This window comes from Bos javanicus, chromosome 23 (genome assembly GCF_032452875.1).
Source record: "Bos javanicus breed banteng chromosome 23, ARS-OSU_banteng_1.0, whole genome shotgun sequence".
Classification (NCBI taxonomy): domain Eukaryota; kingdom Metazoa; phylum Chordata; class Mammalia; order Artiodactyla; family Bovidae; genus Bos; species Bos javanicus.
The window spans coordinates 45,024,654-45,043,439 of record NC_083890.1 but is presented as its reverse complement, the minus strand read 5'-3'; the positions used below and the strand labels follow the sequence as shown (position 1 = coordinate 45,043,439).

At 45.4% G+C, this 18,786-nt stretch overlaps 1 protein-coding gene and 1 long non-coding RNA gene across 3 annotated transcripts in view; one reads left to right on the top strand and one right to left on the bottom strand.

Moving 5' to 3' along the window:
- The window catches only part of LOC133236702 (uncharacterized), a 50,699-nt gene extending 32,281 nt beyond the window's left edge, over positions 1 to 18,418 (top strand). Inside the window, exon 4 of the long non-coding RNA XR_009732991.1 lies at positions 416 to 18,418. This is a non-coding gene — a long non-coding RNA (uncharacterized LOC133236702). The remainder of the gene's footprint in view (positions 1 to 415) is intronic.
- ADTRP (androgen dependent TFPI regulating protein) overlaps positions 1 to 18,786 on the bottom strand; it is a 67,307-nt gene that overhangs the window by 1,622 nt on the left and 46,899 nt on the right. Inside the window, exons 5-6 of one of the 2 annotated variants that reach the window (XM_061398864.1) lie at positions 10,431 to 10,582; positions 9,938 to 10,210 (exon numbers count right to left, since the gene is read on the bottom strand). In XM_061398864.1, the coding sequence (XP_061254848.1) occupies positions 10,191 to 10,210; positions 10,431 to 10,582 (172 nt within the window). In that variant the 3' untranslated portion in view covers positions 9,938 to 10,190. Of the gene's footprint in view, positions 1 to 9,937; positions 10,211 to 10,430; positions 10,583 to 18,786 lie in introns of those variants that run through there. The other variant, XM_061398863.1, reaches the window with a different exon arrangement.

Here is an 18,786-nt window from a genome sequence, read left to right as displayed (position 1 = left end):
AGCTTATCATTGCATTTTGCTGGAACTCCCCTTCTCAGAGGTGTTAGAGATTGATGACATGAGGTCCTCCTGTAGCCCCCTCATCACACTGATTTCTAGGGTGGCTAGCTCCTAATCACCCAGCCCCAACAGCCACCTTTGAATTCATGTCTCTCAACATCTTTAAGCACAGTCTCCTTTCTTCAATTCCTCATCAATCCATACTACACCCAATAACTTAAGTGAAGCCTTGCTGATTTATCTAGCTTTACATGTTTCACGTTCTTTTCATTGATGCTTCCACTTGTTTTACATTTTTGATGTGAATTCTCTTTGCCCCAGTTAGGTCTTCTCTACATTAGGTCTGTAGACATAAGCACAATATCTTCTTTTTTCTGAAGTATACATTTAGGACCTTTAATGAATCTGTTTTCAGGTAAACAACACGTTGCTGCTAAGTTGCTTCAGTCCGACTCTGTGCGATCCCATAGACGGCAGCCCACCAGGCTCCCCGGGATTCTCCAGGTGAGAACACTGGAGTGGGTGGCCATTTCATGAATGCATTTCTTCAATGCATGAAACTGAAAAATGAAAGTGAAGTCGCTCAGTTGTGTCCGACTCTTAGCGACCCCATGGACTGCAGCCTACCAGGCTCCTCCGTCCATGGGATTTTCCAGGCAAGAGTATTGGAGTGGGGTGCCATTGCCTTCTCTGAAACAACAAGTTAGTTCTCTTGTATTCAATAGCTTGCTCATTGTAAACTTCTCAAAGTTGTTCCTTCCAGGATCTCTCTGAAGCAACCTAAAACTTTGTTTATCCATGTTGTTACCAATCCTCAAAGTCTAACTGTAATCAAAAGCTCATTGCTTCAACCCTGGGTGCCAAGGATTGGAGATTCCTTCTTGAGTCAAGAGACACAACAGAACACGACGTCTTGGAGAGAAACAGCAGAAGCAGGAGTGGAGGTGATGGTGGGCAGTTCCTCAGGGGAAGGAAGGCAGGTGGCTCCTTCCACTGGATCAGAGTCTCCATGTCCAACCACAAAGCTCTGAGGGGACTCACATCTTGTGAATATCACTGGAATCATATTTTTATGTTGGGTTCTAGAAGGTAGGGATGGGTTCTTAGTTCTGAATTCTCATGGTGCTCAACAGTCTCTAGATTTCTTTGAGTCTTCAGAATTTATCTCTGCTGCTGCTGCTAAGTCGCTTCAGTCGTGTCCGACTCTGTGCGACCCCATAGACGTCTGGCAGCCCACCAGGCTCCCCCGTCCCTGGGATTCTCCAGGCAAGAACACTGGAGTGGGTTGCCATTTCCTTCTCTGAATTTATCTCTGAATGATGCTAAAGCTGAAACTCCAGTACTTTGGCCACCTCATGCGAAGAGTTGACTCATTGGAAAAGGCTCTGATACTGGGAGGGATTGGGGGCAGGAGGAAAAGGGGACAACAGAGGATGAGATGGCTGGATGGCATCACTGACTCGATGGACATGAGTTTGAGTGAACTCCAGGAGTTGGTGATGGATAGGGAGGCCAGGCGTGCTGCGATTCATGGGGTTGAAAAGAGTGGGACACGACTGAGCGACTGAACTGAACTGATGTTTTCACAATGCATAGCTGGTTTTTGTATATACATTGTAGTTTTTTGACTTGTGGTTACTGTGGACTTCATATATGCTGATCAGTAACTATATCCATTTATTTTAAACTGGTAGTCATTTAAGTTCAAACACGTCCTAAAGTTCAGCTCAGTTCAGTCGCTCAGTTGTGTCCGACTCTTTGTGACCTCATGGACTGCAGTGCACCAGGCCTCCCTGTCCATCACCAACTCCTGGAGCCTACTCAAACTCATGTCCATCGAGTCGGTGATGTCATTCAACCGTCTTATCCTTTGTCATCCCCCTTCTCCTCCTACCTTCAATCTTTCCCAGCATCAGGGTCTTTTCTAATGAGTCAGTTCTTCGCATCAGGTGGCCAAAGTATTGGCCTTCAGCTTCAGCATCAGTCTTTCCAATGAATATTCACATTCTAAAGGGTCTACATTTTCCCCCTCATCCCCATGTTTTGTGTTTTTGATGTCACATTTTATATCTTCATGTCTCTCCCTTCCCTGTTTATTGTAGTTGTAGCTTATTTTACCTTTTTATCTTTTAAGCTTCACGCTATCTTATGTCAGTGGTTGATCCACAGCCTTTACTATATATTTGCCTGTACTAGTAGGATTTTCCCCTTCCTATAATTTTATCTTTTTTTTTATAGCCTTTTCATTTTTATTTAAAGACCACCCTGTAACACTTCTTGTAAGATTGATTTCTCTCTCTCTCTCTCCATGCACTCCATTGTGTCCGACTCTGTGACGCCATGGACTGCCGCCTGCCAGGCTCCTCTGTCCATGGGATTTTCCAGGCAAGAACACGAGTGGGTTGCCATGATCTCCTCCAGGGGATCCAGGGGATTTCCCCTACCAAGGGATCAAATCCACGTCTCCTGCATCTCCTACAGTGGCAGGTGGATTCTTAACCAGGGAACCACCTGAGAAGTAAGATTGGTTTTAGTACTGACGAGCTCTTGATTTTTTCTTGTCTGAGAAGCTTTTTATCTTCCCCTTAATTTTGAATGATAACCTTCCTGGGAGGAGTATCCTAGGTTGTGATTTTCTCCTTTAAGCACTTTACCTCTATCGTGCCACTCCCTTCTGAACTGCAAACGTTCTGCTACAAATCGGTTGACAGCCTTAGGCGGGTTCCCTCGTATGTGGAGCTGTTTTTCTCTTGCTGTCCTTTGACTTCTCTTTTTGTCTTTAACCTTGTCCATTTTAATCACGATATGTCTTGGTGTAAGTCCCTTTGAGTTCAACTTGTTTGGAATTCTCTGTGCTTCTGTACCTGGGCATCTGTTTCCTTCTTCAGGTTTGGAAAGTTTTCAACCATGATTTTATCAAATACAATTTATACTTTTTTTTTCTCTCTCTTCTTCTGGGAAACCCTAAGACGCAAATGTTAGTACAATTGATAATGTCCCAGAGGTCTCTTACACTATTCCCATTTTTTAAGTTTTCCTTTTTGCTCTTCTGCTTGGGTGATTTCCATTATTCTATCTTCCGGACTGCTTATGCATTGCTCAATATCACATAATCTCCTGCTCATGCGCTCTAGAGTATTTTTCATTTCAGTCATTGCATTTTTCAATTCTGACTGATTCTTTCCTGTATTTTCTAGTTCTTTGTTGAAATTCTTTTTGTGTTCATCTATTCTTTTCTCTAGTTTAGCATTCTTATTACTATTTCTTTGAATTCTTTGTCAGGTAAATTATTTATCTGTTTCATTAGCACTTTTTATTGTTTGTTTGTTGTTTCATTTAAAACATAGTCCTCTTGTCTTCTCATTTTGTTTAACTTTCTTTGTCTGTGTGAAGTCAGGTGAAACAGATGCTCATCTCTGTCTTGAAGTCAAGTCCTGGTGTTAGATTCCCTTGGAGTCTGTGTGAGCCCATCAGCTCTGGTGAGAGAGCCGGCTTTGAAGTGAGCATGTCTTCATCCAGGATGTGCTGGTGCTCATGGCCTTGGTGGGTGGAAGGACTGGGGTTGGAGGGGCGAGAGCCGGAACCAGGTGCAAGCAGAGCTGCTTCTATGCTCAGTGACTGTCACTGCTCTGCTGGAGCGGGGCAGTGGCTGGGGGCATAGGGGCTGGAGCAGGGACCCCTGAGGGAGCTGGTTTCTCTCGGGTGTGATGGCAGTCCCATCTTGGTTTGGGACAAAGGCGGGGCCTAAGGCCTTGGGGCCCCACTTCAGTGCTGGTTTTACTTTCTCCCCAGTGTGTGCCCTCGGTTAGAGGCTGATGCCATGCCACTGAGCTGACCCCACCCCCACCCCTCCGCCCCCCAAAGGGGATCTGTCCTGCAGCAATGACACTCACCCTGCAGAGTGTGGGCAGGGATTCATGAGCTGGTAATGGTTGCCTCCACCCAGGTCAGAGCAGGGCCAGGGGCCAGGCTGGCTCCATGCCCTCGAGTGTGCATACTCTCGCTGGCAATGGTGGCCTCTGCCTTAGAGGAGACCAGCACCACCAGAGCAAGAGGGGCTGGAGCCGGAGCCTGGTGCGGGCTGAGGGGCACCCCGAGGCGGTCCCCAAGCATTTTGCAACCAGTTGCCTCTGTGCTGTCGTTGGGAGGAAGCAGACCTGTGCATGACCTCCTTAAGAGTGGAGTCTCAGTCTCTTACAGCCCTCAGTAAACCCCACTGGTTTTCAAGCCAGCCAAGCGGGTTCATCTTCCCCATGTCAGATCCAAGGGCTGAGGTGCCTGATACACGGTTCAAAGTCCTCGTTCAGCAGGGAGGATCCCTTTGCCCGTGATATCTCCCCCGCCCCTGTGTCCCCCACCGGTGAGGGCAAGTCCTGAGCAGATTGCCTCTCCTCCCTCCTCCTCAGCTCTGCATGGATCTTTCTTTACAGCCTGGGTTGGAGAGTAGCTGCTCTGCTGTACTCTCCCTGAAATCAAGAGTCACCCTATATGTAGTTGTGGTTCTGATGTGTTCATGAGGGAAGGTGAGCCCGGCATCCTCCTACTAGCCCGTTTTGATCTCCTCCCATCCTGAATTATTTCAGTCCTCTCTTTATCCTCTGTTAGTACCAAGAAGTAGAGATATTTTAGGCCAAACATTTAACGTTCGTCTCATGCAAGATTCAAACCTTTTCTGCGGGCATGGTAAGGGAAACCACTCCTTTAGCCAACATCACTATGGACACATATATAATTACACACCCTATTCTTTGTACAGTTGGAACACGGGATAAGTAAAATCAGACTATTTCAAAAAATTGACACCTATGTATCCACAATCATAAAAGCTACTGACAGACTTAGAGCTGAAAATCTGAAGAACATTTGTTGAGTTTCAGAGGCTTGGCTTGGAAAAGGGTGAGAAGGCAGATTGTTGGGGGGATATGAGGTGTTAGAAGAATGAGATTCGAACATAGATGAGTACAAGTCACAGTGTAGAAAGTAGAGGGGGGAGATGGAATTGAGAGCTGGCTGGAGAAATCCTCGAGGGAAAAGAGGCTGAGGAAGAGGGAGAAGTAATAATCCTGAGTGGACTCTCTTAGAGCTTAGAGAGATGAAGTTAGGACAAGAAATGCAAAAAGGAGCTGTATTCTTCTTTTTGACTAAATGGTGCCCAGTGGGGTTACGCTTTATACATACATATGGAGTCAGCTCATGGTAGGATTCTTTTTTATGAAATGATCAGGGACAATATGCAAGATAGACAGACCTTATAACACATGTCTTTGTGGATAAAACTGAGGGGATATACTAGATGGCCTCTAAGTAGCTTTCAACAATAAAATCTCCTTTAAATAAATCTGATCTATAGGAAGTTATATTATAGGAAGACTTTAATATCATTCTGTCCAAGGCACCATCACAAGGTTACTTGGCCAGATTGGAATTTTCAGCTTATAAACTATCCTGGAGGGGAAAGAATCTGTGGTCTTGGGCCTTGACGAAGGATACGCCTGGCACATAGCCCTCATGTGAATGTAAGGACAGGGAACATGGGCCACAGGTAAGCTGACCACCTCTCCAGCCACACCTACCTATAAGAGGCTCTCCATTTTGACCTGGAGGCACATGGCCCCTTTCACGCCTGATATATCTTGTGGGTTGTTGGGTTTTTCTTCCTGATGGACTTGTGTCCTGGCGTCAAAATCTTTATGTCTTATCAAGAAGGGGGAAAAACAAAAAGCAAAGTTAAATATTAAGTGGCAGAGAAGGGGTCCTGTGTTGGGACCCCATGACAGCCCCTCTCTCCGAGCATTCAGAGTGGCAGCAATCTGTCTAGAGCATCTCTAGGTGCTCAGACATGGTGAGCCAAGCTTTCAGTGATCTACCAAAGACTGCTTCCCCCGTTGGCTTTTGTCAGGGATGGAAATCCGTGTTTTACCTCACTCTGCCTGCAATGTAGAAAATGGCTCTTACCCAGTGGTTTTCTGGCCTCAATAACTGGCTCAGTGCTTGTCCACCCCTCTGTTCCATGACGCAGAAAAGCTAGTACAGGTCTGGGAATGAGATGGTAACAACTCAAGCAGGTTGGTCCTCTGGAACCTCGTGAGAGCTTTCCGAGCCACAGCATCTTTTTGAAGGCCAGTGGTACCTTCCTGCGGGCCTGATGGGCTGTCTCCCTGGTGCCCAGGGCTTGCTCTCTGCATTTCTATACCCCTAGAGAATGCCACACACTTCCAAGTTTACATTTGATTCCTGGTGTCACTCATGGTTATTGCCCTTCTAAAGCTTCTCATTTTCACCTACTGACATGACACATGAGGAGGCAGAAAGTCCGTAGACATGACCATCATTACCAACAGCCTTCTCGTCCAAGCATCTGACCTGGGAAAACACCACATTGCACAAGGAAGCTGGTAGATACAATTATCTCAGCTGGGAGGAGTCCAGTGTCCTGTGGCACATCGGGCCTTGTTCTCAGACCAGCAGTGTCCGTCTCTCTGGGGCACACGCTGGAAGGACAGAATTCCAAGCTTTTCTTCAGGTCTCCTGAATGAGAGTCTATATCTTAACAAGATCCTAATTTTAACAAGATTTTCAGGTGCATACAAGTTTGAGGGTCACTGTTCTGTGACAGTGGTTCTTGACCCTGAATATAAATTAAAATAACTGAGAAGTTTTGAAAAATACCCATGCTACGTCCCCATCTCCATGGATAGATTTAATTGGTCTGGAGTGGGCTTGGGACTTAGTATTCTTAAAATTCCCCTAGAGATTTTATAAATCTATAGTCACATTTGAGCACGATTACTAGAGAGACACCTGCATATGACCTGGGTCCTAACTGATACTTCTTGATTACCTGGTGGCTGGCTGGTGACCTCCAGCCAGGGTAGCTCAGGATTTCAGTAGCAGAGATTCCAATTAATTTTAGCCTCCATTAGCCTGACCTCCCATTTCACTCTGTAAGTTCTCTAGGAACTACACTACCTCTGTCAATTTGCATTCTTAGGTGGTTGCTCCCACTCCATCCAGCGTTCTTGCCTGGAGAATCCCAGGGACAGAGGAGCCTGGTGGGCTGCCGTCTATGGGGTCGCACAGAGTCAGACACGACTGAAGCGACTTAGCAGCAGCAGCAGCAGATGGTTGCTACTTTTAATCACCTTCAGCTGGGGAAAACTGATAACATGTGCATGCCATTGCAGGAGATGATTGGAATATCCACACAGAAAAGGTTACTGATTTTTCCTTGGTGAGAATGAAATTATTACAGCAATAGTAATAATGTAGTTATTAGGGCAGTAGTGGCTAACCCTGTGTGCCAGACCCTGTTCTTGGCAGTGGACACTTCCCAAGTCATTTCTGATCCTCCAGAATCCCGTGAGAAGGGTACTAAAATTGTCTCCATGATGCATAAGAGAAAACCAGAATGCAAGGACATGGAGTGCCTTGCCCAGGGTCATAGGTCTGTAAGTGGTGAGCCCGAGGGAGGAGCCCAGGCAATCAGGCACAGAAGTTTTCTCCTAACCACTGCCTCCCGCCGCATCATCAAAGCACTCCTCTGAATTTCTGTTCTCATCCAAGGAAGCTCAGGCTGTGGGAAAGGTCGGAAAGCAAGAGTGAGCCCTCAATTCGGATGGAGTAGGTGGCTACTTACATGTTTCCATACATCCAGAACAGAGGGTTTGGAGAGGGACTCAGAGATAGAAGGATGTGTTGTTCAAGCCTGGCCAGGGTAAAACTCTGTTCACATGTGCACAGCAGGCATTAACCAGGACGGTCCTGGGCAAACGGAGATGAGCAATTGCCCTTCATACAGGTCATCTTATCACTGAGGACCTGAATGCATTAATGCAGATAGGTGAGCAAGAGTCAGGGCAGGGCCTGGCTCACAGAGACCCTTGTGAGCCTTCTGAAGACTCGGATTTTCATCTGTCAATTGAGGAGGACTTACAGAGCTTTCAGGCTTCCCTGATAGCTCTGTTTGTAAAGAACATGCCTGTGATGCAGGCGACCCCAGTTCCATTCCAGGGTCAGGAAGATCCGCTGCAGAAGGAATAGGCTACCCACTCCGGTATTCTTGGGCTTCCCTGGTGGCTCAGCTGGTAAAGAATCTACCTATGATGTGGGAGACCTGGGTTTGGTCCCTGGGTTGGGAAGATCCCCTGGAGAAGGGAAAGCCTACCCATTCCAGTATCCTGGCCTGGAGAATTCCATGGACTGTGTAGTCCATGGGGTTGCAAAGAGTCAGGCATGACCAGTGACTTTCACTTTTACTTTCTTTACAGGGCTTTCAGCAGAATAGGAAGTGAGAAATATTTTCACATATTTAGCTCTGTTTACTTGTAGATGATTTAAGTGTTCACTGGGGACATGGCTAGCTTCCCAGGTGGCTCGGTGGTAAAGAATCAGCCTACTAATACAGGAGACTCAGTTTTGACCCCTGGGTCGGGAAGATTCCTTAGAGTAGGAAATGGCAACCCACTCCAGTATTCTTGCCTGGAAAATCCCATGGACAGAGGAGCCTGGTGGGCCACAGTCCATACCGTCCCAAACAATCAGACATGACAGAGTGAATGAACATGCAAGCCAGTGTTCACTGCCATTGGAATTTTATGTGATCTAATTTCTCTTTTAATTTCTTATTTAACCATTTATAATTAAGATCAGTTCAGAATATAACACATCCTATTCCAATGCTACATAGAATTCATATAGAATACCCATTCTGCTCTTAAGGAGTTAAAAATCTAGAGAGAAGAGAGAAACACAGCCCCTGATGGGAGTGTCTGTCTCTAACATGAACATTCACACATGCATGATGCAAATGAGCGACCACATGTTGACACTAACTCGTTTGCTCACTGGGGCTTTCGTGGAAAACTGGATATAGTACTTAAACAATGAGGCTTATTAAAAGGGCTTTGTGTTGAAAACAGCAATTTCAATAATATGAATACAGTGAAAAAAAATTTTTTTAATTCAATAAAATGTTTAAAAGTCACTGTAGACTGTCAATTTTAAAATTAATCCTATTGAACTCAATACAATTGATTTAAAAAGTTATTGTTCTCTAAGCTCTGAGTAATCACTTTTTTCTCTGCACATTTTCTGCCAAGTTTTAAATGGATTAGTTTTCTTCCTTCCTTTTTTTTTTTTAATATAGATTTTGGGAAGGCATCAAAAATCTACCCAGAACTTCAGGAAGCCAAAACTAGTTAGAATCAGAAGTCAGCACATCTGAAATGTCAACACTTGTTTTTTTTTTTTTCCTGGATAATTTCCTGTGATTTGAAATCCTGATTTTTTGAGTAATTTTTAGTATGTCATTTTTTTCTTTTAAAGTGTTTGCTTTCAAGGAGAATATTGCCTTTGAGGCTTTCTTAACCAGTTAAATTCTCCAAGAGTCGAAAATACGTGAGAAAGCCAAGTTGTCTGCTTATTTCTCCAGGGTCTCAGTCTCCTCTCAGAAATATACACTCTTGTACTGAACCTTCTGAAATTGTTGGTTTTTCTTTTTCATTTTTTTGCATACACAGGCTTATGTTTTCACACCAGTTCATAGACTGGGCGGAAGATGCCACTTCTATTTTAATGGAACAGAATGGCTTGTGGGTGTGTGGTGGGGGCCTGTGTGTGACTCTTGCCTTCCTTATGTACAGAATCAGAGTGGAGTTCCCGCACTTCTCCTGGGGTAGGTAACAAATCATGGATATTTCGCAACCTGACTTTTCCGTGGTTACTTTTCCAAAAGAAAATATTCTGGGGGTGGGAGCATTGGGGGAAGCAGGGAAGAGAATGAAATCTTCCACTTTAAAACCAACTAAGTTAGGATTTTTTTTTTTTTTGCTATGAAGAAGCAACGTGGTTCTGCTTACCTATAATTAGAAAGCTCAGCTCTCTGACATACTCACATTGCCTAAAACCTCCATCGAGAATTCTGATCTCAAGTACAGGGTGTGATTTTACCTGATGAACACTTTACTGAAGTCTGAGAAGCAACCTAGTGGGAGAGGGGTGGTAACTCTTTAGGGAAGGCACAGCTGAGGGTGGGAGGAGCTCAGAAGGTCATCTGGACCCATTTCAGTCGAAGAAGAAATCTTGACATTGAAGAGCTTGTGAATCTCAAGTCCCCACTAAGGGAGGAAGGTTCTGCGTCCATTTTTGCATGGAGGGGATGGTGACACTGTGCTCTTTGGATCCAAAGCTCTCTAAGCAAGATGGCGTTTAGCTGTAAAGTTAAATGAGGTGTTGTTTGGAGGAGCAGTGGGGGAGATAATTTGATGGGGTCTTTTGACAAAGTGGGAACCTCCCCCAGGCTTTTTCCTACTTTGGACAAAGGCATCAAACATTACTGCCTTCTGCTTTACTAGGGCATCCTTCTGTTTTCAGGAGGAGTAAAGACACATAACAAAGACATGTTTCTGTAGGTAAAAGAGAAATGAACTGACCCCACTTCCAGTGGTTGAGCTTCTCTCCAAATAGGTAGATGCCGATGGTAAAGATGTAGCTGAGAGAGAAGAAGGCTGCTAGACCCCCTGGGCTGAGTTTGGCAAACACAGGATATACCCATGTACCCGTCTCAGAGTAGATCCATAGGACCCTGCAAAAAATGACAAATCACAATGGTTAGGACAGCAGCGGAGAGAAAGCCGTAGTCCCTTCAAGACCAATGAGATCCTGGAATCCAGGCAGAGGGAAAGAAGCCCCAGGGAACATTTTTTTTTAACAGCTGTGGTGTTTGCTGAAGCTACAGAAGTGAGTATTTCCTGGATAACTAGACTGTTTCATTGAGACCTTCTGTTTTATGCGCTGGGCTGGGCTATTTTACCCAATCCATTAAAATTCAACGATTATAAAAGAATATGGGAAAACATTGTACACATCATTAGCTAAACAAAATGTATAAGAACATGGATTATTTCTTCCCCTGAGAGATATGACCTGCTGAGACATTGAACTTGCTGAGATGGTGCCCAATATGCTCACTCTCAGCCAGACAAGTGGGGTTTGCTTTTCTGTACCTAAGAGTTAAATGTGGCTTTCCATTAGCTCCCCCAAGCCCGTTGGGGTAGGAGGGGCAGAGACTGAGCACTATTACTCTAATACAATAGGCCTGGGGTTTAATTGTTGGCCTCGATTTCAGCTCGGGGAAATAGCCGTGGGTAGAGTATTAAGTAGGAATGGATGGATCTCCAGGAGGCTCAGATTTTGCTCTTGTGAGGATAGAATATAAGTCATTTCTGTCAGCCAAGAGAAGGAAAAGAAATGCTGGGAGAGGAGCCGTGATGTCTAAGTGAAGCCTAAAAATGCAGTTTGCTGGAAACAAATTGCACCAGAAGATGCCAGAGTCTGAAATAACTCCTTAAATATGAGGAAGATGATGTAGCAGCTACACTTTATACTTGGTTAAGAGTACAGAACGTGGCCCCAGGCTTCTGTGATTCAGATCCTAGCTCTGCTTCCTACTAGCCACGCTGCCTTCACTAATTTATTAAGCTTCCTCTCCCCCTAAGCTCTCTGTGTAAAGTGGGGATGCACAGGGCATACACCTTATAAGGCTATTGTAAAGATTAAGGGCGTTAATTTAACATATGCAAATTACACACAACAGCGTCCGGCATATCATAATCATTCTATAAGAGTTTAAAAGCTTCTCTTCTCCGAGGGATGGCACAGTGGGCATGCCTCAGCAATTTCTTTATGGCTATTCATCCCTTGTAAAACTTAGCACAGCCTAGCTTATGCTTCAGAAACGATGTTCAGATTTGGATATCCCAGGGTGTCATAGGAGTTCGATGGAGGAATGAAAATTATGCACTTAATTCAACTTTTAGAACCCAAGCGTTCTTGGTTGTTTCAAATACTTCGTCAAATGCTTTGTTGGAAGAGAGAAGCGCTAATATCAGGGCCAGGACTAGGGTGAGGTGAGGGAGGTGAACAGAAGTTCATCCCTACGTATCAAAGGACACAACCAACAGGATAAAAAAGGCAACTTACAGAATGGGGAAAATATTTACACATCATGCATCTGATATAAGATTGTTATCCAGAATATGCAAATATATAAAGAACTCTTAGAACTCAACAGGAGATAAAAAATCCAATGAAAAATGGAAAAAGGACTTGAATAGATCTTTCTATAAAGAAGATATACACATGGCCAGCAAATACAGGAAAAGGTGCTCAGTGTCACTAATCATTAGGGAAATATGAATTAAAACTGCAGTCAGATACTACCTTCATACTCATTAGACTGCCTTCTATAAAAAAAGAAAGAAAAAACATCAAGTGTTGTAGAGAATGTGCAGAAATTGGAACCCCTGGGCACTGTTGTTGACAGGAATGTAAAATGGTGTAACTGCTATCCGTATGGCAGTTCCTGAAAAAAATTAAACCTAGAATTATCATATGATCCAGCAATTCCAACTTCTGGGCACAGACTCAAAAGAATTGAAAGCAAGGACTCAGAGATATTTGTACTCCTATGTTCATACCAGCATTACTCACAATAATTAAAGTATGACAGCAACCCAAGTGTCCATTTAAGGATGAACAGATAAAGTGTGGTTCAGGTATACACACACAATGAAATATTATGCAACCCTTGCATGTATGTGTGCTAAGTCATTTCAGTCGTGTCCGACTCTTTGCAACCCTATGGACTGTAGCCCGCCAGGCTCCTCTGTCCATGGGGTTGTCCAGGCAAGAATACTGGAGTGGGTCGCCATGCCCTCCTCCAGGGGATCTTCCCAACCTAGGGATCAAACCCACATCTCTTAAGTCTCCTGCATTGCAGGCAGATTCTTTACTGCTGAGCCACCGGGGAAGCCCTATGCAACCCTCAAAAGGGAGGAAATCCTGACATGTGCTAACATGAATGGAACTTGAGGATACTAGGTAAGATAAGCCAGTCACAAAGGGAAAAATACTGTATGATTCTACTTACATGAAGTACTTAGGGTCATCAAACGGATAGACCAAGCAGAATGGGGCTGAGGGAGGAGGGAATGGGGAGTTTCTGTGTAAGGAGTACAAAACTTCAGTTTGGGAAGAAAAGCATTCTGGAAAAGGATAGTGGTGATGGGTGCACAGCAGTGAGAATGTCTTTAGTGCCACTAAACGGTGTCCTCGAAATGGTAAATTGCATGCTGTGTGTGTGTCGTTCTGGCCCTGCTGGTGTTGCTCTGCTGCCCTGGACTTGTCTAGATGCTGCTCTCATGTCCTCAGAACAGGACAATAACAATAACAGTTATTAGCACTATGACTAATGCTGGAATTCTGTGACACGTGTGTCCCGTGGGTGCATTCTAGAAGGACACCCATGACACTTCTTTCCTGCCTGGCTGCATGACAGGACAGAGGAAGGGACAGAAAGGAACATTTTAGGGACAGAAAGCAAATACCCTCAAGTACCTAGGGCCAGGCGTTTGGGGTCGGTGAGGAGCTCCAAACAGACTCCAAACGGGTTGCATTAATTTGCTTGCTTTATTTCCTAGAGTTGAAGTTAGGGCTTCCTAGTTTCCATGCACATTTACATAAGATAGTCTACAAATAAGGACGTTTTCCTAGAGGCCTGGAAAGTTTCTGTTTATTTACTTTTTATTTCCTCCAGAGTAAGGTTTGTAAAGGAAATTTCCTGAGGTAAGTTAACGAAGTCTGTGCTTTCCCAGAGAAGGTGCAGAGAAAGTTATAAGTGTGATAACTGACGGCGGGGAAAGTAATGCAAATACAAATAGAGTGTCAGGGGAGATGGCAGTCAATTTAATGCAGGGCGGTCCGCAGAGAGGCTTGAGTGCAGAGATAGTCATGCTCAGGTGCTATTACCTCTTTATGGCTTGCCAGAATATATGTAAAAAGGGAAGAGAGAGAGGGAGGGAGAGGCGGAAGGAGAGGGCGGAAGTTGGGAGGCGTGGGGGAGGGGAAAAGCACTCAGCCTGCATGCAGCTGAACCCTCCTGGTCCTCCCCCCGTCAGTGTTAGGGCCTCCCTGGTGGGGGGGGGGGGTGGTGATGGTTTAGTTGCTCAGTCGTGTCCAACTCTTGTGACGCCATGGGCTGCAGCCTGTCAGGCTCCTCTGTCCGTGGGATTTTCAAGGCAAAAGAATACTCCAATGGATTGCCATTTCCTTCTCCAGGGCCGACCCAGGAATCGAACTCAGGTCTCCTGCATTGCAGGCAGATTCTTTGCTGAGCTATGAGGGAAGTCCCAGGTCCTTCCTAGCTGCCAATCTGATCCCACGGAATCCTATTTAGGTATTTCTGCAGGGCACTCATTTCATGATTTCAATCCAGGATCCTCCGTTCCATCTACTTTCCACCCCGCAGCAACTCAATAATGTCTCTAAAAGAAAAATACCTATTCCCGGTGCTCCCCCTCCTCCCAGGGGATCCACATTGATTTAGGAAAAAGCCCACACTCCTCCCCCAGCCTACCTGGCCCTGCCCTGTCCACCCGTCCACCCACCCGTCCTCAGATCCGCAGCCCGACCATTGCGGACCCATTTTTGTTTCTTGAATGGACCAAGCTCTGCAGCTTCTGCATCCTGCTATGGTCTCTGGAACAACTCTGATCTTCACCCTTCCAAGGACACACTTCTTACTCTGTCCCTAGCTGAATCTTCCTCACGTTTGAATTTTAACTTAAAAGTTCATTTCTCCAGAAAATATTTCCTGCCCATTCTTCCCACAACCCACATCCGATTAGGTTGCCATGCCGTGTGCTTCCCCGGCCATGAATTTACCCTGCCCTCATATTTGTCTGTCTTCCTTCAGGGCTTCTGGGAGCTCTATGAGGATGGGGATTTTATCTGATATGTGTTATCTGTTTCCCAAGTTCCTTATTTTTAAATAAATGGCTGTTGAGGGGGCACCACGAGCACCAGTGTTTCCTTTTAACTGCTGTTCGCTGTGGCTTCTACAGGCAGGCCTTGGCTGCTGACGCAGCAAGAACACCGCAGAAGTGTAAACAGTAGCCTTCCAAATAGTAGTTAATTGGCCACTCACTTTATTAATACTTTGAAGAGGCCAATGCTTCTGACCCTCAGTTCGGCAAAGAATACTGTATGTGGAGCTGTCTGCCACGTGAATCTATGTGAGTCAGGCTAGGAGGGCATAAAGTGGTAGCCAAACATTAATCTTTTATAATCTCCTCATCCTAAATCTTGTAGCATCAAATGATGATCATGAAATTTGTATTTTCTGTGTCTTATCAATAGTGAAAGTCTATTGGGTTAGAGGTTAGTAGATAACTAGGGGTTTGGTCGGCTGCAGGCACATAATTCTCAACGTTTTAATTCTCACGACATATCTTTTGAGACCAGCAGAATAAACAGAATGGTAGGATCCTCTGGTTCCATGTTTTCATAGACTTCATAAGTAACCCTGTGAGAGGGTCACAGTTACATCTGATGCCAGAAAGCAAGCACAGTCTGCATTTATATTTTGTGAATAAATTCGACAAGTTAGCAGAGGACTTCCTGCACTGAAGATGCCCCTGAGAACTTGTTCCCTGGTGACTCCTTAGCATGGGGGTGGAGCTGGTACTGACTTCGAAACTCCTGCCTCAGTTCACCTATCTGTCCAGGGTTTCTGTTCCTGACGAAATACGAAGGATGATTGCTTCCCGGGTGGTTCAGTCAGTAAAGAATCCGTCTGCTATGCAGGAGACCCGGGTTTGATCCCTGCGTCAGGAATATCCCCTGGAGAAGAAAATGGCAACCCACTCCAGTATTCTTGCCTAGAGAATTCCATGGACAGAGGAGCCTGGCGGGTTACAGTCCATGGAGTCACAAAGAGTCAGACATGACTGAGCTACACTTTCACTTTCCTAGCTTTAATAACTACAAGAGTTAAATTTTTTTTAATATAAAGTTGTGAAGTTCTACTAGTGTCCTAAAAATAAATTTCCTGCATGATTTACTTTCAAATAAATCTTAGGTGGGAAGCAAAAAACATAAATAAATAAATAAAATTTTTTTTTAAAGGAGTGAAAAGAAACCGTGAAGCTAGAGTGTTAGATAAACAAACAGTTTACCTGGGTGGGTGTTTAAAATACCAGCATTAATGTGAGTTGTTGGGGGTGGCAGCCTCTTCATAGCATTTAAAACTGTTGCCCACCCTCGCTGGAAGGCTCCCTTCTGCCTCAAAGATTCCTCTTCCCTCAGGGCCATGGGGTTCTTTCATGTTCCTGGTTTTCTACCATCTGGTCATTCTTGGTACTTTGCGGCCCCTTCTGCCCCTTAGAGGAGGGCGTTTCCTTAGCCTTTGCTGCCCACTTCCTCCTCTTCCCTCTGTCTTCTCTTGAGAAACCTCATCCCACCACGGGGCTCCACTTTCTGCATCTCCACAGTCCCACCTCCTTGGAGACTGCCAGATCTGCATTTCCAATTGCAAGTTCCTCTAGACAAGTGGCTCATCTTTGATTGAAGATTTAGAGTTGTCTTTAGGGCATTAGTCACTCGGCCATGTCCGACTCTTTGTGACCCCATGGACTAAATGTAGTCCACCAGTCTCCTCTGTCCATGGAATTCTCCAGGCAAGAATACTAGAGTGGGTAGCCATTCCTTTCTCCAGGGGCTTTTCCCGACACAGTGATTGAACCTAGGTCTTCTGCATTGCAGGCAGATTCTTTACCGTCTGAGCCATCAGGCTGAGTCCAGAGTTGCCTTGGGCATTCTAAAAATTCTGATGCCCAGGACATATCCTGAACCAATTAAACCAGAATCTTCTGGAATGGGACCCAGATATGGGCTTTTAAATTGGCTTTTTAACATTATGCTGCTAAGTCACTTCAGTCGTGTCTGACTCTGTGCAACCCCATAGATGGCAGCCCACCAGGCTCCCCCGTCCCTGGGATTCTCCAGGCAAGAACACTGGAGTGGGTTGCCATTTCCTTCTCCAATGCATGAAAGTGAAAAGTGAAAGTGAAGTCGCTCAGTTGTGTCCGACCCTCAGTGACCCCATGGACTGCAGCCTTCCAGGCTCCTCCATCCAAGGGATTTTCCAGGCAAGAGTACTGGAGTGGTACCCCAAAACTATTTGTTTTCTAACGTCTCCATATCTTTTAATGGAATCACCATCTTCCCAGTTCACCAGCTGAAAATCCTGAGTATTCTCCTTGATTTTTCCTTTTCATTAGCCTACTACACACCAATCAATCCATAAAACCCCATTCTGTTCCACCAACAATATGTCTCAGGTATGTCCCTCATTCCTAATTGTACAGCTATATCCATTTTCAACCTCTTCTTATCTCTCACTTTTGTAACAGGCATTTTGGGTGAACAGGAACTGAGATTTGCACAGGAAGCATGAAAAGTGTAGACACTCATTTCCATGCCTAGCCCTCCATTTCCATTCCTCTTCAATTTGCATGCAGGCTGACCTGGACCCCAGATGTTGATAACAGGGGAAGCTGTGTGGCATCTTTATATTTATTTTCCTATATTAATTTACATGAGGGCTAAGGAGTTCTTCTGTGGAAAATGAGGCTAGGATTCCGACCCCAACTTTGTAGGCTGTAAAACAATGGTGCCATCTAGATGGTCCTGGACTAAGGTCACATCTCAGGAAAGGGTCACAGTGGCTCTGGGAGGGAATTTACACAGTGCAGTAGAAGGGGTAGGAGAGGGTTGTTGGCGCGTGTATAACATGGAGGCTGGTCCTGGAACTCAGCTCAGTTCGCCCTTCTGGCAGTTTCTAATGTCTTCTCTAGGAAGATGTCTATGTGTGTAACTGTGTAAACGGGTGCAGAAACTTAGAGGGTTATTACACTAGGAGTGACCAGACAGCTCTGCTCTGGGCCCTCACCCAAGTGAGCACAGAACAGAAGATAGGAATCATTTCTTTCCCCGTAAGAACTGCAGTTGAGCAGTGACTTTACAGATCTCTCTCCCCAGGCTGGGGTATAGCTGCACAGCTGTGTGACACTTGCACCTGGCGTGGAATACCTGACACCCTGGCAGAGACACCTACTGCATCAGCAGACTTCTGGTCCATCAAGAGCAAGGTGTCGGCGCACTGCAGGCCAGCTGGGGCTGCTGCAGTAGCAGCAGCAGCATCCTACTTCTGCCAGCAGTGGAGACTGGCCTGGGGCTGCTGCAGTAGCAGCAGCAGCATCCTACTTCTGCCAACAGTGGAGACTGATGGGCGGGGGCAGTGTGGGCTGGGACAGTGGTGGGGGCGGTAAGCTGACCTTAAGGCAGGTCCCAGTGGGGTGTTGAATCCCAGAGGTTGGGTACTGTGACTTTACAGTCTGTGAGGGAGAGGAATGCTCAGGACAGTGTACACAGGGCCATGTGTGAACACTCACTGAGTTGTTAAGATCCCTCGGAGATGGCAGTCTTGGAGGACTAGACCCCTTGCAGAAGGATGTTCCAAGCGTCCAGACGCTGCAATTGTGAAATATCCATGGATGTAGAATAAACCATTGTGACTGAACTAGATGACTTCAGAGCATTCTGGATGGCTTTTTATTTGGATATTGCTTGATTCTTGCTTTCCACGTCTTGCCGCTTCAATCCATTATAGGTACAGTTGTCAGGATAGTTTTTTTAAAGCCTGACTCTCTGGCCAAGTTATAATTCTCACTCCTAATGCCACGGCAAACAAACAGCAGCAACGGGCACATCTCATGTAGTCTATACCCTCCAGCCTGCCATCTGCAAGACTGTGAGCGGGCAGTTTCAGGGTCATTTCCTGTTAGTTTCTTTCAGTTGTAGGTCCGGCTAAAGTGAAACCATTGCTTTAATGGGATCTGTGTCCTCTTGGCTTTGCGATTGTGCTGTGTTGTTCAGTTTCTATTTTTT